This window comes from Bos javanicus, chromosome 29 (assembly GCF_032452875.1).
Source record: "Bos javanicus breed banteng chromosome 29, ARS-OSU_banteng_1.0, whole genome shotgun sequence".
Classification (NCBI taxonomy): domain Eukaryota; kingdom Metazoa; phylum Chordata; class Mammalia; order Artiodactyla; family Bovidae; genus Bos; species Bos javanicus.
The window spans coordinates 45,924,394-45,949,250 of NC_083896.1; the positions used below are offsets into that span (position 1 = coordinate 45,924,394).

The following is a 24,857-nucleotide window of genomic DNA, read 5'->3' on the forward strand; positions in this document are numbered from 1 at the left end:
CCTTGTAGTCCAATGGACTCTCCAGCGTCTTTTCCAGCACTACAATTCTTCAGCACAGCCTTCTTTATGGTCCAGCTCTCACATCCGCACACGACTACTGGAAAAACAATAGCTTTGACTACACGGACCTTTGTCGGCTCCTAGGAGCGCACCCTCCTAAACCCATATCAGAAGGAGGGCCCTTGGACTGGGTGGAGACTAGCATCTGTAGTCTGCTAATAACCTTCCTGTCTGCCACCTTCTGCACTTGAAGCAATTAAGGGAAGAAATCACTCAGCCAAGGGTACCAGATTCCTCCAGCTCCTTGGACAGAGAACTGAAAACCCCAGACGAGCCAGGGCGGAAGGGTGGGAGACAGGCCCTCTCACCATGCAGGGGGATCCCCAGGGTGCCCGGTCTTCTCTGGGTGTTAGTGCGGGAAGTCCCTTTGCCTCATTTCCACTCACCCCCAGTATTTCCTCCCTTGGAAAACAGGCATAAGTGAAAAAGGCCTCCGACGACTGAAAACAGGATGGAGGGGGGCTAGCTGGTGGCTGGGGGAGGAGAGGAATTTTAGAGACTGAGCAGAACTTAGGGGTGAGAGCAGAGTGACAGCTGTGGATGAAAATAGTCAGTAAACCACCCGCAATAGGAATAGAAAAGGGCTTTATTTGAGCCAAACTAAGGACTATAACCCCAAAGACAGCCTCTCAGGTTACTCTGAGGAACTGCTTCAGAGAAACAGGGTTTTCAGCACAGTTTTATGTCTTATCAGAACACAGAATATCAAACAAGTCAGGGAGACGTTCCTTCAGGGTTCCTTCACAGAAAACAAATCAGGGTGAATACAGTAAGTCAGTATGGCCTTGGCGCCTGGAAACGGGGTCTTATCACTGAAGGGTTACCAGCATGGACATCCCAGGAAGAGAGGCGTATCACCTTCATTTTTAACGTGGACGTTCTTCTGGTCAATGCGCCCTTTTGTTTAACGACTGAAGCGAATGCGCAGTGTTTGACAGGCCATGAGCAGGCTGTTCTAGTTAGCACCAAATTCAGGTTAACTCATGGATAAGGCAGAATGAATTCCCTCAACCTCAGTCTGTGAACATTTCTTCTATCACACCCATGGAAAGGGAAGGGCAGTGCCCCAGACCCAGGGGCTCTTAGAGAGAGGCTGGACAGGGGAGATATTTAGTTGTCACTGTGTTGGGAAAAGGACAAACCCAAAGAATTCCTATAAAGGGACAAAGGGAAGATGGGGTGACCTCTGAAGAGGCTGGGAAGCTCTGAGATGCAGTCTCTGGAAGCTCCCTCTGGCCAAGAGCTCACCATTCACATTTTGAGGTTCCAGGTGGCCCGGTATTTACCCAGAGCAGATGTGTGTCCTCTAAGAAAGGGTAAAGGTCACCTGGGTGGGCTTACATGCTCATGGGCAGACACCCCTGGGCTGTGTATCTCTCACCAGGAGGGACCCCCAAGATGTAATCAGATGGAGTGTATTTTACAAATCATCCAGAAAGCAAACAGAAGGTAGGAGGAGATCAAGGACATTGCTCTAGGAAGTGGGTGGTTTGCCTATACAAGTGGGTCCCCCCGCCTCCTCGTGCTGAGCACCACTGGAAGCTACTTCTTCTTTTATTTATATATTTATTTTTTGGGCCTTGCCACACAGCATGTGGGGTCTCAGTTCCCCAACCAAGGATCACACCCACGCCCTCTGCGTTGGAAGCACAGTCTTAACCACTGGACTGCCAGGAAAGTCCCTGGCATCACTTCTTAGATGCTGGCTTTCGGCAATATTGCTTGTTTTATGTGGGATCTCAGTCCACACCTAAAATATAGGTTACTGTACAGTGTAGGGTCCCAGAAATATTTAATTAAGTCTTGGAGTTCTTGTTACATGTGGACTCCTTCTGTGATTTTGGTAGCTTTTACTTTTGAATTACTTTCTTAAGATCGATTCATTTCAGAACATTTTGGGGAGGGGGGGTCATGGTAGCTCATTTCCAAATCTGACTTTATAGCGCCCAGTGGTTATTGACACTATCCTAATCCTATCAGGCCTCCCTGGTGGCTCAGTGGTAGAGTATCTGCTTGCCAATAAGAGACGCTGGTTCAATCCCTGGTTAGGAAGATCCCCTGGAGAAGGAAATGGCAGCCCACTCCAGGATTCTTACCTGGGAAAACCCATGGACAGAGGAGCCTGGTGGGCTGAGTCCATGGAGTCACAAACAGTCAGACATGACTTAGTGACTGAACAACAACTTAATCCTATTAAAAGTGAAAAGAAAATATATTTACATCTAAATAACAAAACTTTTTAAAAAAACACAGACATAAAGAGTACAAATTCAAACGTCCCAAGTTGTGCATGCGTGCGTGCTAAGTCGCTCGGTCATGCCTGACTCTTTGTGACCCCATGGATTGTAGCCCACCAGTCTCCTCTGTCCATGGGATTCTCCAGGCAAGAATACTGGAGTGGGTTGGCATGCCCTCCTCCAGGGGATCTTCCCGACCCAGGGATTGAACCCTAGTCTCCTGAGGCTCCTGCACTGCAGGTGGATTCTTTACTGTTGAGACACTTGGGAAGGTCCAATTTTTTCTGTACTAGGATCTATTTTTGTTATCATTTGAAAATAATAGATGCTCCTCACAGAAAAGCAAACAGGAGGCATACACATTATTGCTGATTCGAACACCCTGAAACAGCTCCAGAGGTCGCGTGAAGCGTCACCCCTGCACTGAATTCAAAAGAGCACTCAGGGTCCACTGCTGATTCCCCTAACACTACTTCTGTGGCCTTGAGGCAGATTTTTGCCATTTTTTAAAACTAAAAAGCATGGGAGGACTTCCCTAGGGGTTCAGTGATTAAGACTCCACACTTCCAGTGGAGGGGGGCCGGGTTGGATCCCTGGTCAGGGGGCTAGCTCTTACAAGCCTCGACAAAGATTGAAGATCTTCGCACGCTGCACCTAAGACCCTGTGCAGCCAACAAAATTGATTAAAATAATTATTTTAACAAATCATAAAAAACACTAAGAACCACAGGGATGACGATTGTCACAAGCTATTGGGAGGCCCCGAGCTGGGATGTGCTAAAGACCCTGCCCAGCGCCTGACACAGCAAGTGTCCAGGATCAACGCTGCTTTCGACGGAGACCCGAAGGCTCCTGGGAGTGGGGGTGACCCCACTCGGCTCCTAGGCAAGACAGCGGGGCCCCCGGAGACGCCGAGGGCTGGGCACCCTGACCTGGCTGCGTTAGAATCCCTGCTTGTCCCTCTGTGTGGCCCTGGCCCAGCCACTGGCCGTCTCTGAGTCTGTTGTCTCGTCTGTGAAGTTCAGACCACACGTCTGAGAATTACATGAGAGTCTGTGTCACGTGTTAGTGAAGCTTTGCTAAGTGAGCACACAAATGAGCGCCGACTGTATGCTGGGCACTGCACCCCAGTGGCCTGTGACTGCCCCCCAGGGTCACACTGGCCTCCATGGAGGTGGCTGCCGGGGCGTAGACAGGTCCTGCCTTCAAAGCTGGGAGCAGGACCCCAGGGACAAGGCCTGGGGTGGCCACTCCCTTAGGAGTGTGGGGAAAGGGGCAGAAAATCCTTCATATCTACTGAGAACCTGCTGTCTACTGGGGGCTTTCCAGACGTGCTTGGATTTCACCCTCACAGCAGCCCCGTGAGGCAGAGAGCATCAACCCCGTTTTAGGGGGAGGAAACAGAGGCCTGGAGAGGGGTTGAGACTTGTTTAAGATCACCTGGGGAGCCTGTGTCCGTCAGCAGGCCAGGGGTCAGATGCTCGGATCTGAGGCTCTGTGAGCCAGGCTCATCAGGTGAGGGACAGAATGAATGAATGAATGAATGAACGTGATGCCTTAGCCCATGACCTGCTCACCTTCCCCCATCTCTCTGCCCAGAGAGGGAGCCCAAAGGTGACGATCACAAGGGCATTTTCATCCAGATCTGCAATCTGAAACCCAGAGGAGCTGCAGAAGGGCAGGGCCCAGCTGGTCAGATGTGCCCCCCACCGCCAGCCGCTGACCTCTGTGCTCCCCTAAAACCCACTCCACCGGCTGACCTGGGTCCTCAGAAGACCCTGGCACCACCAGACTGGCTCCAAGAATGGCTCCCAGTAGTACCTTGGCAATATCTCCCCATTTATCCCAAGCTCTCTGGGACAAGGGTGTAACCCCAGGTCCCACTGAGCCCCTGGAGCTTTAAGGATCGACACGAGGCATCCAACCCAGAGAGGGGAGGGGGTTGCCCCCTGTTCCTCCCCAGGGGGCAGTGCCCCTTAGGACTCAGGGAGCTTCACTCCCAGGCCAGGTAAGGAACCTTGTGCCAGGAGGACAGTCCTCTCTGGGGACTTCCCAGGCTGAATTCGTGACAAGTTCAGGGGTAACCCCTGCAGGAGGGATCCCCGGTCAGGGAGGGGCCCCTCAGGATCCTGCAATACCCCTGCCACCCACCAGTGTCTCCCCAGGTGGGTCCCTGATTTGCTGTGTGGCCTTAGATCAGTGACTGCCCCTCTCTGGGCCTGGTTCCAGGCTGACCACTGTCAGGCTCAGCTCCAGCCCTGCCCCGCCTGCCGCTGGCTCTGCCTCTGCCTGGCTCAGCTCCAGGCAGCAGGGCAGGGCTGTCACATGCCGAGCCACGTGACAGGCAGCGGCTGGGGGCTCCATCCCACGCAGAGGACGGGGGCTCCAGCAGCCCCTTACCCCATCCCAGTGGCTGAAGCCTCTGGGGGGCTACCAGATCCTGCAGGAGGGCCCGGAGGCCTCTCCTGCCCTCCCAGGTAGGCAGGGGCCGCGGGGAGGATGGGGGCCGTGAGGAGCATCTCCCGGGGGCCCAGTTGGCCCAGAGGCCCTGGGCCACGATCCTGGGCAAGACCCAGGGCACCAAGGTGGAGGGGCAGCAGTGAGCCCGGGGCGACAAGCCTGGAGCGATGGTACGGAGGATACACCTGTCCCCACACCTGTAACCTAATCAGCCGCCTGTCTGACACCAGCACCTGTGGGGGGATCTTCCTCCTTTGTGCTGGCTCTGACAGGTGTGCGGGCATGGGGGCTGGGGTGACGCGGAGGAGCGGGCACACAGGAACCTCCACGGCCACACTTGTCACGACGGCGGCTGGAGGGCAGAGGGCGGCGCTCTTTCCCAGGAGGTTAGGAGGGGTTGGCTGGAGACGAGCCCGGGCCGGTACAGAGTGACAGCCTTCTCGTGTGGGTCCCAGCCCGCCGCTGTGCCATGTGGGGTCAGATCCTCCCCCCGGGCCTCCATCTCCTCCTTGTAAAATGTCACGTTGCAGGGGTGACAGGCGCCGTGAATGGGGTGCTGGGGGAGGCGGTGCTGATGGACACAGACACGTGGCCATCAGGACGAAGCCTGCGGCCCTTCTGGGCCCTGAGGTTGTGTTTCTGGACTCCAGCTGTCTTTGGATCTGAACTCTTCACTTTGCAGATGGGAAACTGAGGCTTAGAGGGGCGGGGGTGGGGGGGTTGTGGGGAGCAGGCTTTCTCTGCCACTCCAGGCCGCAGCCCCCATCCACACCAGAATTCCACTGCCTGGACTCTCCTCCTCCTCCAGCCAGGCCTGGGACCCTTCCCCCTAAGGCCTCGGGATGGACCCTCAGCTCAGAGCTCCCTCGAGGCCTGCTGTGTGCGCTGGTCTGGTGCTGGCCCTCTCTGGGCCCTGGCCCTCTCTTGTGGTCCAGGGAAGGACCTAGAGGCCCCCCCACACCGAGGGAAATGCTGGTGAAATCTCAGCCTGCGGCCTCCAGCTAGCCTGGAGTCAAAGTCAGGCACGAGGCCAGGGTGGCCCCGCCCCAGGGGCCGGCCCAGCCCTGGACATTTCATAACGGCAGGGCGGGCAGCTGGGCAGAGTGCGGCCGACCAGGAAGACGGGCAGCTGGGCAGGGCCTCAGGTATGGTACTCTGTGGCGGCTGGGATGCAGTGGCCAGTGATCAGGGCCGGGGCCTGCTGGCAGGCTGGTGCGGGGACTCTGGGCTGTTGTTGAGACTCTGGGTCAGGGCAGGCCTGACCCCTCACGGTCGCAGGCAAAAGCTAGCTTTGTCTTCTCAGAGCTGCTCTGCCTATCTGGGGAGAAAGAAGGAGGAGGAAGGGACTTCCCTTTGCCCCAACCTCAGAGATGAAAGAGAGAAGCTGAGGGTCCCTGAGGCCAGCCAGCACCCGTACTGAGTCTGAGCTGGGCTGGGGTTACTGAGGGAGCCAGGAGCCCCAGCTCTGGACCAGCTGCCCCAGGAAGGAATACACCCCTGTCCCTGGGGTGAAGGGGGTGTGGTGTCAAGCATCCATCTGACAACACATTTCCTGGGCATTGGCCACACGTATCCGCTGCTGGGGCGGGGTTCACTGTGAGTGGTTTTGAGTGATCACATTCTTGGGAATGGACCCTGCCAACGTCCAGGAAGAAAGGTCAGCTGGGCCCCGCCCTCCCGGCCTCGCAGAGAAGCTGTTGTCAGACGGACCTCGCCAGGATCAGGGAGTCCAGCCTCTGGCACAGCCTCTCTGTGCGGCGGGGCTGGGGTTGGCTCAGCCCACAGCCAAGGGTTGGTCTGCAGCTCCCTACAGCCCCCACGGAAGGGAGGGGGCTGCTGCATAGAGTGCGGGAGACCTTGGGAAAATCCACGTTAAGGCTACACGGCTCCAGGCGTGAGGCCAGATTAGAGACTCTAGAGTACTGGGGCCTGTGGGGCTTTCAAGCCAGGCCTGTGACCTCCACTTATGGTCGAGGGGCTTCCCAGGCCCTCAGACCACCAAGGTCACCTCTGTTGCTCTTGCCAGCTCTGCTTCCCTGCCCCCATGGGGTCCCAAGTTGATGTCCTTGCCTCCCGGGTATCCACGCTGGGCCAAGGTCTCCTTGGTTTCCCACCCCAGGATCTTCTCCCCTCGGCCCCGTCAGCACAGCCGTCCTTTGCGGTCTTGTCTGAATAACAATCATCAGGAACCATCCTCATGAGCACTCACGGGGCTCAGCCTAGCACCAACCACTTCCCAGCACCACAGGGTAGACAAAGGCATTGTGCCCATTTCACAGATGGGAAAAGTGAGCCACAGGGAGGCCAAGCCACCTGCCCGAGGCCCGAGCTGATAACTTGGGATTTGGACCCAGGTCCTTGGGCCTCCGACACGGCATACTGGGAGCATGCTTTTGGAGGGACTGTGGTGTAGACAGGGAAACCGAGGCAGAAAGTGCGAGAGGGTGAACAGGGGTGAGGGCTGGGAGGTAGCTCATCGGCAGGACCAGGCAGGGCGCAGGGGCGGGGCCCGGGCAGCAGCGGCTTCCCGATGCTGCTTTGGAGGCAGCAGACCTGAGTGCCCACCCTGCCTGTCAGTGTCTTGATGCCACGGGCCAGGGGCCTCAGCTTCCTTCAGGGACGCCATCTGAACACCGTGCTGTACCCACTGCTGGTGCCCCCGCTGCCGACACAGTACCTGCAGTGTCACCGCCTGGTCGTTCTTATTCTTACTAGCACACCCCCGGGCCCCTGGCCTTGAGGGAAGGTCCCGGGGCCCCCGGGAAACAAGCCGTCCCTTGTCACATCGACTGACTTAACAGCTCCCAGGGAGGTGGGCCCAGGGCCCCCAGACCCCCTGGTGCAGGAACCCCTGCACGCATGTCCAGAGCAGCTGCTCAGCTCCCTTGTGAGGTCGCAGGCCCAGGGTCCCCTCAGGCTCCAGGCCCCGCAGGTAGCCTTGGCTCACCTGCTCCTGTGGCTTGAGTCAAGCTCCCCGCTCCCCAGCAGGCACCCCCGGGGGGAACTCGGTCCTGACCAAATTGCAGGGGGTACTATTGTGTGAGTTGGCCTCAGTGTTGCCTGGAGAGGCTGCTGGAATGTTCCAACCAGACCTCCACCCCTGCAGAGCTCCCCGCCCCTCCCAGCACTGGGAGATGCTCCCTTCAAGCCAGATGCCTCACATTTTTGTGGGTTCTGCCGAGACTCTTAGGAAAGGAACCCTGCGGAGGAGGGAGGGGGCAGGTGTGGTTCGCACTCAGCATCCATCAGCAGGAATCTGAAGGTGAGAGGGGGCCGGGGGAGGGAACAGGGATAAATATTTGTCGAGCACTTGGTAACAATAACCACAGCTGACCATTAACTATGCGGGCAACGGCCACCGCTTCCCGGGGTGATATGTCATTCAATCCTCCGGATGGTAGCAAGTGTTACTGGTGGTGGTGGTTTAGTCGCTCAGTTGTGTCCAGCTCTGTGACTCCACGGACTGTAGCCCGCCAGGCTCCTCTGTCCATGGCATTTCCCAGACAAGAATACTGGAGTGTGTTGCCGTTTCCTTCTCCAGAGCAAGTGCTATCGACATCCCTATTTTACAGATGTGGAAACTGAGGCAGAGAGAAGAGTGACTTGCCCAAGGTCACACAGCCAGAAGAGGCTGGGTCAGGGTTTGAGCTCACAAGGTGGCCCGGGGGGCTCTCAAGGCTCTGGGCTCCTGGGCCTCTGTCCGGTATACCTTCTTCCCAGGAGGAGGGTCAGAGCGGAGGGTAAGCCTGGGCTTGAGGGTAGCCCTGACAATGTCCCCGCTCTGGGGCACCGTCACCCTCTCTGGGGGACATGGAACCCGCCCTGTGCCCAGACCACTGCATGCTTTCTCCTGATCGCAGCAGGAGGCCTATGGGCTCAGTCTGGCCTCCATCACGCATGGGGACAGCGCAGGGCTCCCGTTGAGCTCTCGGCAGGGTGTCCATCGGGCCAGGCCATCCTGTCAGCTGGAGCAGCTTGGCCCTAGCGGTCATGGAGCCCTCCAGAAAGCTTAGGGCTGTGGCAGCAGTGGCCACTTAACAGTAGCTGGCAGGCCTGGGGGCACTGATGCCACTCCCTGGGCCCCGAACTGGCAGGCAGGGTCTCATCCTTGATAAAAAAAAAAAACCCTGTCAGCTGGTAGGTGGAAGGGAGACCCTAACAGATGGGGAGCACAAACCCAAATGACGGGCTAAGAAGGCAAAGCGGGGCCCTGCCTCCCAGTCCAGTGGGAGAGGAGAGGGATGGGGGTGGGGACAGGGAAGTGGACGGAAGGAAACCAGTATTTACCACAAAGTACTACACCGTGTGGGCTTCCCTGGTGGCTCAGACGGTGGAGAATCTGCCCGCAATGCAGGAGATCCGGCTTTGATCCCAGGGTCGGGAAGATCCCCTGGAGAAGGAAATGGCCACCCACTTCAGTTTCTTGCCTGCAACAGTCCATGGAAAGAGGAGTCTGGTGGGCTACAGTCCATGGGAATCACAAAGAGTCGGACATGACTGAGCACCTCACACACATGCAGTGTGGCGGGGAGCACGGTCGCGGGCCCACTGTGAGAACGTATAAGGGAGTGATCATGGTGGGCTGCCTGAAGGAGGCATCAGCCAAGCAGAGACCCGAGGGAAGGGAGTCAGAAGAGAAGGAGGAAAGGGTCCCCACGGGTCCTTGGCACCAGGCCGAGGACCGAGTGCGTCAGAGCACTCCTCTTGTGAGCTTCAGGTAAACAGGCAGGGGCCCTGGGGAATGCCAGGGCCCCTACCCAGCCTGCTGGCCCAGGCTGATGCCAGCACGCGGGCCAGGCTGCCCCTCACCGCTTGCCATCCCCACTCCCTGTTCCTCCTGCACCGTGGCTGCGGAGTGGGGGTGGGCCGCGGCACCTGTAGGAGGCAAGCTCTTCCTTCCCCATCTTGCTGCAGAGCTGGGCCACAGGGAGGGGGGTCCTGTCACCCGGCCTCTGAGCCACTGCCCACCAGCCCAGCCTCCCCGGGCAGGGCCCCCTGCCTGGGGACCGGGGGTGGCAGTGCATTCTGCGTCAGGAATGTCCCAACGAAGAGGCTGCAGCGGCCGTTGGTGGCCACACTCCCCCGGTTGCTCCACTCAGGCCTGCTGGGCTCAGGGCTGCCGTCTCTGGGAGGAGTGCGGAGCAGGGCAGGGGCTGTGGCTTAGGGGCTCGTTTCCCTGCGGCAGGAAGACGCGTGGTCCCCCGGCTGCCTGCTCGCCCTTAGGGGTTGTGGAGTAGCAGTTCCCCAGCCCAGGCCTGGGCCCGTGATTGCCCTGGGGTCCAGGGCCCTCCTGTCCACTGGCCGAGGGGCGTGATCTGTAGTTCTGTAGTGGGTGTCTGAGTGTGTCCTGTGTGTGATTGTGTGTGGTGTGTGTGTGTGTAGGTGGGGCAGCCCGGGTCCCTGGGATTACGTATGAGTCCCCGAGGTGGTGTCCGTGGGCCCATCTGGGTGCGGGCAGGGGCCAGGGAGGGGGCCACGGAAGTGAGGGCACCCCGACCCACGCTGCCCCCCGCCCGGCAGGATGGACCCCTTTGCAGACACCCTGCAGCGGCTGCGGGAGGCCTTCGTCTCGGGGCGCACGCGGCCGGCCGAGTTCCGGGCCGCCCAGCTGAAGGGCCTGAGCCGCTTCCTGCGAGAGAACAAGCAGCTTCTGCAGGAGGCGCTGGCTCAGGACCTGCACAAGGTGGGTGGGGGTGGGGTGGGGGGGAGGGCAGGGGTGAGGGGAGGAGGGCAGGGGTGAGGGAAAGAGGGCAGGGGTGAGGGGGGGGGAATTGCAGGGAGGGGGGCAGGGGTGGGCAGGTGGGCAGCGAAGGTGGAGACAGCTGCATCCTCCACGAAGGGGAACTAAAAGCTGTCACACCCACCTCCTTTCCTGCACCAGAACCCACTCTTCTGCATTCATCCAGTCGTTCATTTCCACCTCCACTCCACTGCTATCTGGGGCTTCCCGGGTGGTGCTAGTGGAAAAGAACCCACCTGCCAACGCAGGAGACTTAAGAGACACAGGTTTGGTCCCTGGGTCGGGAAGACCCCCTGGAGGAGGGTACGGCAACCCACTCCAGTGTATTCTTGCCTGAATAATTCCATAGACAGAGAAGTCTGGTGGGTTGCAAAGAGTTGGACCGCGATTTAGCATGCACGCGCACACACACACACACACAAACACGCACATGAACAGCTTTTGGGATTTTAGTCCCCCGACAGGGAATTCAACCTGCGCCCTTGGCAGTGAAAGCGCCGAGTCCTAACCACTGGACCGCCAGGGAATTCCCCCACTCCACTCTATTTATTGAACACTTACTATGTGCCAGGCCCTGTTCTAGGCTCTGGGGATACAACAAATAAAACCAAGTCCAGGGAGCTGGCCCCCCGGGGACAGACACAATTAGACAGTAAATAAATACAAAGCGTGTTGGGTGGTGATAAATACCATGGAGAGACACTCCCAGTGTGAAGGGGTTGAGAGCGGACCAGGGTCAGGGTGCTGTTTGGTATGTGGGGGTCAGGGAGGTTTCCTGGAGATGGTGATGTGTGAAGGGGGAGGGAGAAGGGTCCCAGGGACAAGGGGGGAAATGGCAGAGGGCCCAGCACGTGCAAAGGCCCTGAGGCAGGAGGTGCTTGGTGTGTTTGTGCTGGAGGAGCGGCTCGGAGGCCGGCGTGGCTGGAGGGGAGGGCAAGAGGTGGAGACACACGAGGGGTGAGGTCCGGAGGGGAGGGTCGCACCCCTGAGGCCGCGTGTGTTGGGGGGACTCCGGCTTCACCAGGTACTGTGGGCATCATGGCCTCTGTCCAAATCCTGGACGCCTGGGGCTCAGTCCCTGCTGTTTCCAGCAGTAGCCTTGACGGGACCCCAAGAAATATCCTTCCTTGTAGTCAGTCTCCCACCTTCTCAGCCAGTAGGGCCCCCCCCCATGTGGCTGCCGCTGCCCCAAGACAGCTGTCCCCGAGTTTCTTCTCTGGACAAAACATCCCTGTGCTTGCCACAAAGCCACAGTGTCCAGACTCACCCTTGGACACTGGTGCCCCCTGCCCTTCACCACCAGTAACCCTCCAAGGCTGTGACTCTTTGCCAGCTGGTCAGGTGCTATTCTGACACTTCACACCAGGACAGGGCCAAGGTGCATGTCGGCCGCTGTCCCCAGGGGCTGCAGCAGTCCCACACTGGCTCATGCTGAGCACCGAGCTCTTCTTCACCCCTCCTGAGCCCACGAGCAGAACCCTCCAGGGAACCCTGGAGTCATCCCTTACTGCCCTCCAGCCATCTTTGCTGTTCTGCTGGGCCTGCTGGCTCCACCCAGTTTGTGGGAGAGATGTCAGCCCTGGCAGACCTGGGGGTGCCTCTGCAGCCTCCTTGGGACCCACCTGATCTGCAGACACCCAGCAGGGTGTCCACCCTGGCTCCAGAGCAGGCCTGGACTCAGAGACTATGGGGTTTCCTGGCATCTGAGGTCATGGGTCAGGGCACCCCCATTCCGTGGGGACAGCAAAAGCTGGGCACAAGGACTTGTCCTCAGGACGTGGCCTTCTGGTGATGCCTAGCCCCTTTCTTAGTGTCCTCGAACCTTCTATTTATCACCATGCTCCGGGACTACAGCTGGGCTCCCTCATCAGCTGTTTCTGGAATCATCTGTTGTCCCATTTATGAAACCATGGTGCCAGAGCATCCTCTCCTTAGCTCTCTGACATCCAAGGGGCCTGGCTCTGCCTCCCTGTGTGGAGTGTCCCTCACTGGACCTGATCCAGGACAGAGGGGACTCTCATCTCCTACCCTGGCTTATTGGGCTCCCCCCACGGAGCCTCTTCCCTGCATACCTGCTGGCCTGGCCTGGCCGCCTCTGTGACACCTGACCCGATGGTCTATCTGGTCCCTCTTCTCCCTACAGCTCAGATTTCACCTCCCGCCTCCAACCCTCAAGGTTTCAGGAGCCAGGGCCCCATAAAGGTAGCAGCAGCCCAGGAAATCCAATCTGTCCCTCCTTCTGGTCTCGGCCAGCCCTGTTCCCACCCTCCCAGCAGGCAGCAACTGCCCTGTCTGCCCTGCACGAATCCTCCCACTTAACTTCCAGCAGCCCTTCCCGGTACAGGTGGTCACACCCAGTAACCCTCAGAGGTGACTGAGAGAGGGCATGTTCTTGCCTGACGGCACACAGCCCCTGCTGAAAACAACCTACTCTTCCATGGCATTCAATGGGGTCCAGATCATCCCTTGAAAAGAGTGAAAATGTTAGTCGCTCAGTTGTGTCCATCTATTTGCAACCCCATGGACTGTAGCCCACCAGGTTCCTCTGTTTATAGGATTCTCCAGGCAAGAGTACTGAAGTGGGTTGCCATGCCCTCCTCTAGGGGATCTTCCCAACCCAGGGATCGAACCTGGGTCTCCTGCATTGAAGGTGGATTCTTTACCATCTGAGCCACCAGAGAAGCCCCTTAAACAGGCCCAAACCTCACACAGGTCACAGGAGATCTCACTGGGCAGGAGTGTGGCCTGTGAACACAGACACAGTAGAAGGCATGCCTGAAGCAGGCCGGTGGACAGGGCTTTCTGCTCCAGGGTCCCCACATCCTTCCCACTCAAGACTCAGCTCTGCCACCCCTGGGCCCATTGTCCTCACCTCTGGCAGGAAGGCACTCTCACTGTAACAGCGGAGTCTCATTCATGAGGACAGCCTGGCTCTGGTGTCCCGGGCGATGGCCTCCAGTTTCCTGCAGCCCGCATGCTGGCTCCCTCCCGCCTTGTGGGGGTGGGGCAGGCATGCCAGCTGGCAGAGATCAGGACAGTGTCCCTATTGACTTTTGCCTCTTTCTGCCTCCTGCCCTCGAAATCTGCCCTTGGCCCCTGGGCTATGGGAACTGATGGCAATTATCCAGAGACACCTGTCCTCCGTGTCTGCTGCAGACTGACATCCACAAAGCAGGCCACAGGGACCACACGGACAGTCTTGTTCAAACTTGAGTTAGATCCTGTCCCTGCTCTGCTCAACAGTCCCCACCCCAGTGGCTAGGCCTCATCACCTCACCCACTCTCCTGCTTGCTAACCAAGAAGAGAGCAAAGCTGCACAGCGCCTTTGCACATGCCATACCCTCAGCTTGGAATATCCTGCCTCCAGGTATCCATCTGCTGCCTTCCTTTCTTTCTTTCTTCACTGCTCAAATGTCACGCCATCCCAGAGGCTGGTACTGACCATCTTGTGTAAAATAGAGCAAAGAGACACACACACACATGCATAGGCCCTCACACACACACCCTGAAACTCTGTTTCATCCTTCTATTGCACTTGTCACATCTTAATGGAGTAGTCAGTATTCTCATCATCACGTGGACTGTGCCCCCCACCACAGCGTCAGCTCTGTGGGGCAGGTCCTCTGTCTGCTTCATCACCGCTACATCCCCAGCACAGGAATGGGACGCGTACTCTGTAAGCATTCAGTGAACGTGGAGTGAATAAATGAATGAATGAATGAGTCAATAAGGCAGGCTTTGCCCTTCCCAGGGCTCCAGCTCTCTCCAGGGCTCCGGCCACCTGCGGATCCTGGGTCCCTGACCCCAGTCCCGACCCTGCCCTTTCTCCCCCACCCACCCTGCAGTCAGCCTTCGAGGCAGAGGTGTCTGAAATCAGCATTAGCCAGAACGAGATTAACTTGGCCCTTAGGAACCTGAGGACCTGGATGAAGGATGAGAAAGTGTCCAAGAACCTGGTGAGTGACGCTGGGGTCAGGACACCTCTCTGGGTGGAGGGTGGCTGAGGGGCTGGGGTTTCAGCTCCTCACCGTTCTCCATCACGCTGGCCCCGGCCCAGGCCACGCAGCTGGACTCGGCCTTCATCCGGAAGGAGCCCTTTGGCCTGGTGCTCATCCTGTCTCCCTGGAACTATCCTCTGAACCTGAGCCTGGGGCCCCTGGTGGGTGCCCTCGCAGCAGGTGAGAGGGATCCTCTGCCTTCCTGCTCCCTGCCCATCCCCTCCCAGCCTCATGGCTTCACAGCCATCCCCAGAGCCAGGGAGGAGTTGGGGGGGCCTGGCACCAGGTGGCTAAGACAGCCTGGTTTCCATGTGTGTGGCCTTGGGGCTGGCACCGCACCTCTCCTAGCCCAGCTGTATTCTTCACCTGGAGGGGGAGTGAGGTGGGCTCCTGCCCTGCAGGTGTGTGAGGACCAAATAGAGATGGGGCGTGGCTACACACGGCCCCGCCCTCTCCCCGCCCCACCCCGCCCCGCCCCACAGGGAACTGCGTGGTGCTGAAACCCTCGGAGATCAGCAAGAACACTGAGAAGGTCCTGGCCGAGGTGCTGCCCCGATACCTGGACCAGGTGAGCCAGGCCCGGTGCAGACCAGGCAGCCACACTGGGGCCGAGCAGGGCCAGGCCGGCCCTCTGGGCCCGGGGCAGGACCTGAGTTCCGACCTCCTCTGGGTTGTGTGGCCTTGGCCAGGTCACCAGCTTCTCTGTTCCCCTCTGCGTGAAACAGAGGGGTGGGGCCTGTCCCCAGGGGCTCCCTGTCTGTCTCTGGTCATCCTGACCTCAGTCCCCACCCCAACTCTGCCAGACCCCAACCTCACACGTGCTGAGCTGGTACTGCCCCTGTCCAGTGCCCCTGGGGCGCTCCCTGCTCCCCACCCAGCCCAGCTGGAGCCCTGGCATAACTGGGTCAGGCCAGGCAAGGGGGGAGCGGCCCCAGGCAGGCAGGCAGCCCGTTGGGCTCTCAGGCTGGGACCCCAGAGGGAGCCTCCGTTTGTCCATCCCCCTTCACAGAGCTGCTTTGCCGTGGTGCTGGGTGGGCCCCAGGAGACAGGGCGGCTGCTGGAGCACAAGTTCGACTACATATTCTTCACGGGTGAGGGGCCAGCTGCCGGGGGCAGGTGGGGGGGGACCGCGCGGGATGGGAGGAGCGAGAGGCCTGAGGCCAGCTCGGGGCCTTGTCCCCAGCTGCTGGAGAGAGGCTCAGAGGACAGAGGTAGACAGCCAGCCAGGGAGGACACGGGGGTGAGCTCTGGAGGGTGCGCTCGGCTCCAAGACAAGCAGCCTGGAGAGTGGCCCTGGACCCCTGGGACCCTTGGGGAGCTGGGCCCCATCCCAAGGAACAGGCCTCTCCACCAATCACAGTTTCACACGTCACAGCATCCGCCCTTGCTGAGTGAGCTCCGGCTATGCCAGGCACTCCCTCACCACCCCACAGCCCTTCTGGAAGGCTGGACGGATGAGGGTCCGGAGACTTGGGTGACAAAGAGATGCAGTGCCCACCTCACTAGCCAGGGTTGGGGCAGGCTGGATTTTGCCCCCAGAGGTCACCTGCCATCATCCTGGCATGTGCCCATGGGGCCCAGACACCACCTAGCTTCAGGTGACCAGGGCAGAGTTCCCAGAAGAGAAGAAAGGATGGAGGAGGCAGACAGCCATGTCAGTGGGCCAGGCCCTGGAGGAGGGAGGCCAGACCTGCCTCCCCCACAGCACACCTCGTCCCTGGCCGGGGAGGCTGTCTCGGCCTCTCTCCTCCCCAGACCCTGCCGCGAGCCTGGGACAAGGCCTGCCAACCACCACTGTAACAGACAGGGAAGGAGATGGGGGGAGTGCAGAGGCAGGGTCCTCAGCTGTTCCTCCAGATTCCCAGGGCAGGGGGAATACCAGGAGGAGGCAGCTGTGGGGGCCCACCACCCACCCTCCACTCACCTTCCACTGCCACACCCCGAAGCTCAATGGGCTTTGGGCCCTGGCCCCTTAGGACCGAGGGTGCAGAGGCGAGGCAGGCAGACCCCAGAGGCCAGTGTCCAGGTCAGGCCCCTGAGGCAGTCTGTGCAGGGGCCGACGGACCATCAGAAGGCACTCTGCCACATCTCCTGACTTGCCCAGGCCTCAGTTTCCTTACCAGTGGGACAGGGGCCATCCCCAAGTCACAGGCCTGTCTTAAGGATAAGTGGATGAATGAAAGCCTTTGTCACAGCTCGTGGCCTGGGCAGCATCTACTCACTCACTCACTTGCTCGCTCACTGAACGTTTACTAGAGCGCAGACCGTGCCCAGCACAGCCAGGCCTTGGGATGAAGCAGGGTAGGAAGGCAAGGTCTCCTGCGTTGTCATGGGGCCCATTCCAAGTTGATCAGGGCAGAGGTGGGAAGGCACATGGTGAAGTTGGTCAGGATGGCCTCATAGTCGGGGAGGTGTTTGACAAAGACAGGAGGCCCTGAGGGAGGACCTGTGGTCAGGGGAGGGCACCCTGGGGGTGAGGGGGCCTGGATAGAGGGGACCAAGGACAGGGAAGCAGGAGGAAGTGAGACCAGAGAGGTGACTGGGCCTCGGGCTCCCTCGGGCTGTGGTGGCTGGGAGAAAGACCAGGGTCATGGCGACACAAATGGCAGCGTGGGACCCTGGGTCAGGCGTGGGCAGGAGGGTCTCAAGGCCCGGGGGCATCAGGAGTGGTTGGGGTGGCTGAGCGGAGGAGGGGACTGTGAGACCAGGGAGACCAACACAGAGAAGAGGCCGGGACCTGGGCGGGGAGGGTGCCAGGGCTGCCACATCAGGTCAGAGGGAGGGGAGACCCAGATGTTGACCAGCTGGAGTGGGATGCTGACCTTGGGCCACAGGGGTCATTTTCAGAGGCCAGTGGAAAGAAGGGAGGGTGCAGAGGGGCGGGTTAGAAAGAGTCCCTGCAGGTCCCAGCCTGGGGTCAGGAGCCGGGAGACATTGTAGGGGGTGTAGAGGGGGGCGCTGTTCCTGGACGTCTAAGTGGGCAAGTCAGGTGAGGGAGCCGGGACCTTCCACTGTATGGGGCTGGTCAGGGGGTAGGGGGAAGATGATGGGAGGAAGGCCCCAGTGTAGCAGCAACTGACAAGGAAAGGCCAGGTGAGACCCCATTCAAAGGCCTCTCCAGGGAAGTGCAGGGCAGGGAGTGACCCCCCTTGAGAGTGCCCAGCCCTGGGCTGGGGCCGCCCGCCTAGTCAAGTGATGGAGAGCCACTCGGTTTCCTTCCTTGCCCAGGGAACCCTCAAGTTGGCAAGATTGTCATGACTGCCGCCGCCAAGCACCTGACGCCCGTCACGCTGGAGCTGGGAGGCAAGAACCCCTGCTACGTGGACGACAACTGCGACCCCCAGACCGTGGCCAACCGGGTGGCCTTCTTCCGCTGTTTCAACGCGGGCCAGACCTGCGTGGCCCCCGACTATGTCCTGTGCAGTCCCGAGATGCAGGCGCAGCTGGTGCCCGCCCTGCAGAGCGCCATCACCCGTTTCTATGGCGACGACCCCCAGAGCTCCCCAAACCTGGGCCGCATCATCAGCCAGAAGCATTTCCAGCGGCTCCGGGGCCTGCTGAGCTGTGGCCGCGTGGTCATCGGCGGCCAGAGTGACGAATGCGATCTCTACATCGGTGAGCCCCGCCCTCCCTGCCACTGTGCCCCACTCCCACCCCCACCCCAGCGAAGACCCCTACTCGCTGGGGGTCACAGCTGGGCCCCGAGTCTGGGCTCTGAGGCTCCCCCGACCCCACCGCTACAGCCCAGCCTGGTGCCATGACTTCGTGACACCGGTGTTTCCTGTTCCTGGGGTCTGAGCCCGCGACCCCACGACTCCACAGTCTGGCCAAAGTTCTCCAAGCTCAGACCCCAGAGTTGTAGGCTCAGGTTCCCAACTTCAGCCCCAAGATCAGCTTCTCCACGGGCCACACGACCCCCAGTGCTACACGCCCACGATTCCGGTTCTCAGCTCCCACTGCCCGTCCTGAGCGTCTGCTCTGCTGTCAACAAAGAACCCTGGTCTCCTGGGCTGAAAGACTCGGAGGGTCTAACAGGCTGGGACCTGGAGCCTCAGGCTCTGGGATCTAAGATCGGATCACCCTCTGACTGTGAGACTAAGGCTGAGTGGTTCTCTGAGCCCCACGGGCCCGGTCAGGCTGGGGAGCCCCTCGTGGTCACTTCCCAGGGGCTGCGGGGAGAGTACCGTCCCTGGGACATCCGGGTCCCTGAGCCCTGACAGCCCGCGGCCCCGCCCACCATAGGCCCCGCCCACCATAGGCCCCGCCCGCCATAGGCCCCGCCCGCCAGAGGCCCCGCCCGCCAGAGGCCCCGCCCCTGGGCTGAGCCGGCCCCTGTCCCGGGCAGCCCCCACGGTGCTGGTGGACGTGCAGGAGACCGATCCGGTGATGCAGGAGGAAATCTTCGGGCCCATCCTACCTATCGTGAACGTGAGGAGCCTGGGCCAGGCCATCGACTTCATCAACCGTCGGGAGAAGCCCCTGGCCCTGTACGCCTTCTCCAACAGCAGCCAGGTAGGGCTGGACGCAAGTGGGGGCAGGTGGCCGCAGTGGAGACTGGAGTAGGGTCAGCAGAGGGCGATGGCTACAGGACCAGAGTGGACCAATGGGCCTGGCAGGAGGGCAGGGGTTCTTGGTCCCTCGGGGGCACTGACAGGTGGCACGCTTGGCTCTGTCTCTCTCCTTTCTCCTGGGGGCAGCAGGGCCTCCCTTTTGCCTTTCAGTCTAGGCCACGTTCTCCTGGGCCTTTAGTGGGCAGGGTCTCCTCTAGGGTCCAGCATCCTCTCTAGGTCAGGCCTGGCCTCTCTTGTTCTGCATCATCTCGGCCTGGTGGCCACAGTGTCCCCTTCAGTGCTTGGCTCGTGGAAGGCACACACAACACGGGATGGGATGACTGAGGGGGGATGAATGACCAGAACACGCAGACCCAAGAGTGAGCCCTGGTCCCCTGCCCCTCCCTGGGGGCCCTTTGGGAGGCTCACATGCATGTGGCCAGCCATCTCCAGCTCAGGACACACGTCCCCCACCCCCAGCCCTCCTGAGATGCCTCATAGACTGGGCAGTGCTTCCCCCCCCCCCTCACCGGAGTGCCGTGCAGCATGCAGTGTCTTAGTTCCCAATCAGGGCTCAAACTCATGCCCTCTGCAGTGGAAGCGCAGAGTCCTAACCACTGACCCTCCAGGGGATTCCCCTGGACAATGCTTTTCTAAATTTTACTTTTTATTTATATTTATTTATTTAGGCTGTGTCAGGTCTCAGTTGTGGCATGCAAATTCTTAGTTGCAGCAGGCATGTGGGATCTAGTTCTCTGATCAGGGATGGAACACAGATCTTCCCACTGGGAGCATGGAGTCTTACCCAGTGGACCACCAGGGAAGTCCTAGAAAGGCTTTTCTAAAACAAACTTCTAATTTTGGAATAATTTTAGATTTACAGAAAAGTTGCAGAGAGTCCAGGGAAGGCCCCTATACTCCAGTTTCTCCCCTTACGTTGGTCAAAACTAAGAAACTGACATTGGCACATTGCTGTCAACCACACTCTAGACTTTAGACAGATTTTGCCAGTTTTTCTTTCCACCCCAGGATCCAGGCCAGGGTCCCGAGCTGCATTTAGTTGCCATGGCTCCTCTGGTCCCCTTGTGGCCATCTCTCAGCTTAACGGGGTGCTGGCCATCTGTCCTGCAGAATGTCCCCCATCTCAGTGGCCAGCTGTTTCTCTCATGAAAGAAGCCCACAGGGTCAAGGGCCCATCTCTGCTCATCCTCAGGGGACCATGAGATCCATGCATCACTGGTGAGGTTAACCTTCATCCCTGGCCAAGGTTAGGTCTGGCACAAGGTCTATTCTTCCCTTTCCTTATTCTGTTCTGTGAGAGCAAGTCACTAAGTCTAGCCTACCTTCAATGGAAGGGGGTGAGAGTAAGCTCTACCTGCTGGAGGGGGAACATCTGCATATCCTACCTGGAATCTTGGCTTGGTTCTTTATATCAGTGCCTTTTTTCTGTTTGGCCCCGCCACGTGGCACGTGCAATCTCAGTTCTCTGACCAGGAACTGAACCTGTGCTTCCTGCAGTGGAAGCGCAGAGTCTTAACCACTGGTCCACCAGGGAAGCCTGATTCTTTATATCAGCATGGACTCCAGTGCATCTGCTTTATTTTCCGGGTTACAACCCAATACCACCTGATTCGTTTCCTTGTTCAACCTGTCCCCAATACCACCTGATTTTCGTTCGACCTGTCCGGCCTTTGGGCACTGGGAGCTGCTCTGTCCCAGACACCTGCCCATCCTTTGGTTTTCCCACCACTTCCTTCCTTTCTGGGTCTACAAGCTGCCTGGCCCTAGAATCAGCTGTTCCTTCAAGGAGCCCTTGTTTATCTGTGTAATGTTAACTTTAGAAAACGCTACACAGGAACTTCCCTGGGTGTCCAGTAGTTAGGGCTCTGTTAAACCTGCTCCCAATGCAGGGGGCACAGGTTTCACTCCCTGGTCGGGGAACCAAGATTCCACATGCTGCACACAGCAGTCAAAAAAGAAAGTGCTGCACAGGTGTTTGGAAGCAGGGAGGCGGGTCATCTGGCCAGTCGGCTTTCAAGCTTTTCTGACTGCCTGGCACTGTTCCAGGACACGCGGTGACACAAACCCTCATCCCACCCTGCGTGCCCTGCCCTGGGTCCTCACTGAGCACTGGTGGTCCCGGCTCCGCCTTCTGCTGTCCTTACTGCTGGTCTCAACGGGATTTTCTGATCCTGAGGATGGGGTTCCACTCTGCAGGAGGCCCTGATCTAGCTGTGACCTGAGGGTCACACATTGTAACTACAGCCAAGTTTTTATGCAACAACTCTTTAGTGTCTACTCATCTTGGTGATGGACAGGGAAGCTGGGTGGGCTGCAGTCCATGGGGTTGCAAAGAGTTGGACACGACTGAGCGACTAAACTGAATCTTTCTTTATTGTCCATAGACCTAAGAAGGGCCTTCATTAAGTCAAGCAGGGGTCAAGTTCATATTTCCAAAGTACAAATCTCAGTGTCCTCCCGGTGGTGCAGTCCGCAAGGCCTTCCACAGCTTCCCTGCCCCTCGGCCTCCCCACTTGGCCTTCACCCTGGGTGGGTGGGGGTCCCTCCTACTCACCTCTGCCCTCCTGGACACCCAGCAGGCACCTCACATCCCTCCCGGGGTATCTCCCTGATCACCCGCCCCTCCACGTCCCCAGGAGGAAGCTGGGTTTCCTGCCTCCCCTGCCAGCCTGAGTCTGTGTCCGCAGCCGCCTGCGTGGACCACACTCAAGGGAGGCTCAAGACACACGTCTCCAGTGGGGACGTGGGGGTGGCAGGCTACTCTTCAGATCACATGGTGGCCTCAGACCCTGCCATGGGCCCTGGGACCCCAAGGGGGCCAGGTAGAGCCCCGGCAGCTCTCTTACCAGCCTCACCGCTGCTTCCCCGCCAGGTGGTCAAGCGGGTCCTGGCCCAGACCAGCAGCGGGGGCTTCTGCGGGAACGACGGCTTCATGCACTTGACCCTGGCCAGCCTGCCTTTCGGAGGAGTGGGTAGGTGCCGGCTCTCACCTCCCCCCACTCCCCTCCACAGAGCCTGGAGTGGAACCTTCCACGCCGGTCCTGGCACTTCCCTCCGCAGGCAGACCCGCAGACACACAGCTTACGTTGTTTTCAGCATCACCGTGAGGTCCGTCCGCGGTGCTTGCTGCAGCTTTTCTCCCCGGCCGGCCTGGTGGCACACACAGGGCAGCCCAGGTGTGCTCTCTATGCCACATGCGGCTACACGCGGCTCCTTCAAGCCCTCCCGCACCCCCTCGGGTCCATGATGGAGACAGGGGGCTGCTGTCAGCTCCCCACTCCACCAGGCCCTAGCAGCCCCCAGGCCGGCTGCAAGGTCCTGGCCTCTGAGGCTGGCCCCAGCAAGCCCGACGGCTGTATGATGTGGGGCCACCACGGCCCCTCTCTGAGAGACCTCCTCCTCAGGGGAGGAGAGGGCCCACTGGGCACCGGAGTAAATGACCAGCAGGGCCTGGCAGGCTGCCCTGGTCGTCCCAGGCCCTCCCAGGCCCTCCCAGGCCCTCCCAGGGCTGGGCACAGGCCGGCCCCCTTCTGGAAGCCCCACCCCCAGCCTGCCTGGCTCCCCACCTCCAGTCCCAGTCACTCCTCTTCAGGGAAGTGAGTGGATCTGTCAGTGGGGGAACCCGGTCCTCTTACTCCCCTGATGAAGCCCCCCATAACTCCCAGCCCCTGATGGAGCCACAGGACCCTGACTCGGCTTCCAGAGGCCTGCCCTGCCTGGCCTGGCCGTGGAATCCTGCTCCAGCCTCCTCTCCTGTTTCCCTAGCTGCTGCCCCAGCCACACGGAGCTTGACCTGAGTCCCAGCACATCCAGGTCACCCACCTCCAACGCTCTCTCGAGTTGTCCCTCAGTCTGGGGCCTTCCTGCCCCCACACGCCCACTTTATCTGGTCAATGCCATATCCCTCAGGCCTCACCCACTCCAGGAAGCCCTCTCAGACTGCCCCTGCTTCCACCAGGCTGCATCCCCGGGACTTCCTACTGCCTGGTCCTTGACTGTCTCCCTACCTAGACACTGTGGACTCAACACAGCACTTGCTGTATCTATGGGGCTGAACACTTGTCCCTGCGACTCTAGAAGGTGGTGCCACTGTTCCCCCATGTCACGAGGATACCAAGGCAAAGTCACTTGCCAGTTCAAAGCTGGGATTCAAACCTAGGGAGTCACCCCAGAATCCACTGCGGGGTTGCTTTCTTTACTTTCCATCTTGTCTCCCTCTTTTTTAACTGAAGTATATTTGATTTACAATAATGTGTTGGTTTCAGCAATTCAGTTTTACACACACACACACACACACACACACACACACACAGGACTTCCCTGTAGCTCAAATGGTAAAGAATCTGCCTGCAATGCAGGAGACCAGGGTTCCATCCCTGGGTTGGGAAGATCCTCTGGAGAAGGGAATGGCAATCCACTCCAGTATTCTTGTCTGGAGGATTCCATGAACAGAGAAGCCTGGTGGGCTACAGTTCGTGGGGGTCTCAAAGAGTTGAACATGACTAAGCAACTAACACATACACACACACACGTTTTCAGATTCTTTTCCATTATAGGTTATTATAAGTATTGTATATAGTTCCCTGTGCTACACAGTAGGTCCCTGTTGTCTAGTTTCTATAGTGTGCAGTTAACCCCAAACCCCCAATCCATCCCTCCCCCCACCCCTGGAACCCACTCACCCACTGTCCACCCATCTTGCCCCAGACCTGGAGTCCTCAACGTTTATTTGACTGGGTGCTGATGCCAGGGTGGGGCTAAGCCCTTCACCCATAGCATCTCATGGTTAGCCCACTTTACATGTGGGGAAACCAAGGCTCGGGGGATGAAGCGGCCCACTCAGGTCATACCCTGTGACCGGCAGAGCCCAGGTGTGTCTGACGCCCCTTGGCCGGCCACTGGGGGCCTGACTGCCATGCCCCCTATCCCTCTGCAGGCAGCAGCGGGATGGGCAATTACCACGGCAAGTTCTCCTTCGACACCTTCTCCCACCACCGCGCCTGCCTGCTGCGCCGCCCCGGGCTGGAGAAGATCTACGCCATCCGCTACCCGCCCCACACTCCGCGCAACCTGAGGGTGCTGCTGATGGCCATGGAGACCCGCAGCTGCAGCTGCACCCTGCTGTGAGCCCGCCCCAGGCTCGGGGCACTGAGCGTCCCTCCCACCCCACGCCCATGAGTCCTCCGCTGCCGTGGCCACCTGAGGCTGGTGGAGACACGACCTGGGATCCACGATGCAGGGGGAAAGGACCTGCCAAGGCCACAGTCCAGACCAGTGCTTGCCCTCCTCTCACCCAGGGCTTCTCTTTTCAGGCCCTCAGCTGCCCCGCAACCAGGATGGGCCAAGGTGTGGGCACGTGGGAGACTGTGTAACCTGCTCTCTGGCTCCCAGGGTGGCCACCTATGTCCCAGGAGAGTCGGGCAGCTGTGGGCACTTCTCGGGACCTCTCTTTCTGTGGAGGGGTGCAGAAGGGGTCCTGGCATCTGGTCCATGCCCTGCTGTGGACCTGCTGTGACCTGGGTTGTTCCTGCCCTCTCTGAGCTTGTCCCTCTCTCTGGTGTAGAGAGGAGGTGACAAACAATATCTCCTGAGATCACTGTGAGGATTAAAATTTGGAACATAATTGCTGACTCTAAGCTCCAGCGTCCTGTCTCCTCATTCGGGCGGGGGAAGGCTGCCTCCCTTGTCTCTCTCCCCACCTCTCCCTCCAGGCAAGATTGATGAGATGCCCGCAGTAGATTCTCCTTCCCTTCAGCTCGAGCCCTGAGGAGCTCTGAACATGCTCCTGTC

The 24,857-nt window shown here is 59.3% G+C and overlaps 1 protein-coding gene and 1 long non-coding RNA gene across 4 annotated transcripts; one reads left to right on the top strand and one right to left on the bottom strand.

The window, feature by feature from the left end:
• The first annotated feature begins 4,657 nt into the window (after nt 1-4,657).
• ALDH3B1 (aldehyde dehydrogenase 3 family member B1) lies at nt 4,658-24,703 on the top strand. 3 transcript variants are annotated; one of them, XM_061407218.1, is made up of 10 exons: nt 4,658-4,774; nt 10,278-10,440; nt 14,344-14,454; nt 14,556-14,676; nt 14,979-15,064; nt 15,506-15,587; nt 17,725-18,111; nt 18,842-19,008; nt 21,940-22,039; nt 24,004-24,703. In XM_061407218.1, the coding sequence occupies exons 2-10, from the start codon at nt 10,279-10,281 to the stop codon at nt 24,192-24,194; spliced, it is 1,407 nt and encodes a 468-aa protein (XP_061263202.1). In that variant the 5' UTR covers nt 4,658-4,774; nt 10,278; the 3' UTR covers nt 24,195-24,703. The 3 variants fall into 3 exon arrangements, with proteins under 3 accessions (XP_061263202.1, XP_061263201.1, XP_061263203.1); XM_061407217.1 differs by lacking the exon at nt 4,658-4,774 and adding an exon at nt 5,797-5,902; XM_061407219.1 differs by lacking the exon at nt 4,658-4,774 and adding an exon at nt 5,931-8,019.
• On the bottom strand, nt 14,013-14,618 carry LOC133241557 (uncharacterized). The gene is made up of 2 exons (XR_009734628.1): nt 14,527-14,618; nt 14,013-14,172 (listed from the first exon to the last, which is right to left on the bottom strand). It is a non-coding gene; the product is annotated as an uncharacterized LOC133241557 (long non-coding RNA).
• Nucleotides 24,704-24,857: the final 154 nt, after the last annotated feature.

Excerpts from the sequence above, each read along its gene's own strand:
- ALDH3B1 (XM_061407218.1), top strand. The coding sequence starts at position 10,279 with ATGGACCCCTTTGCAGACACCCTGCAGCGGCTGCGGGAGGCCTTCGTC. Across the intron at positions 19,009-21,939 it reads CCTTCTCCAACAGCAGCCAG|GTGGTCAAGCGGGTCCTGGC; the intron begins GTAGGGCTGGAC and ends CTTCCCCGCCAG. Across the intron at positions 22,040-24,003 it reads CCTGCCTTTCGGAGGAGTGG|GCAGCAGCGGGATGGGCAAT; the intron begins GTAGGTGCCGGC and ends ATCCCTCTGCAG.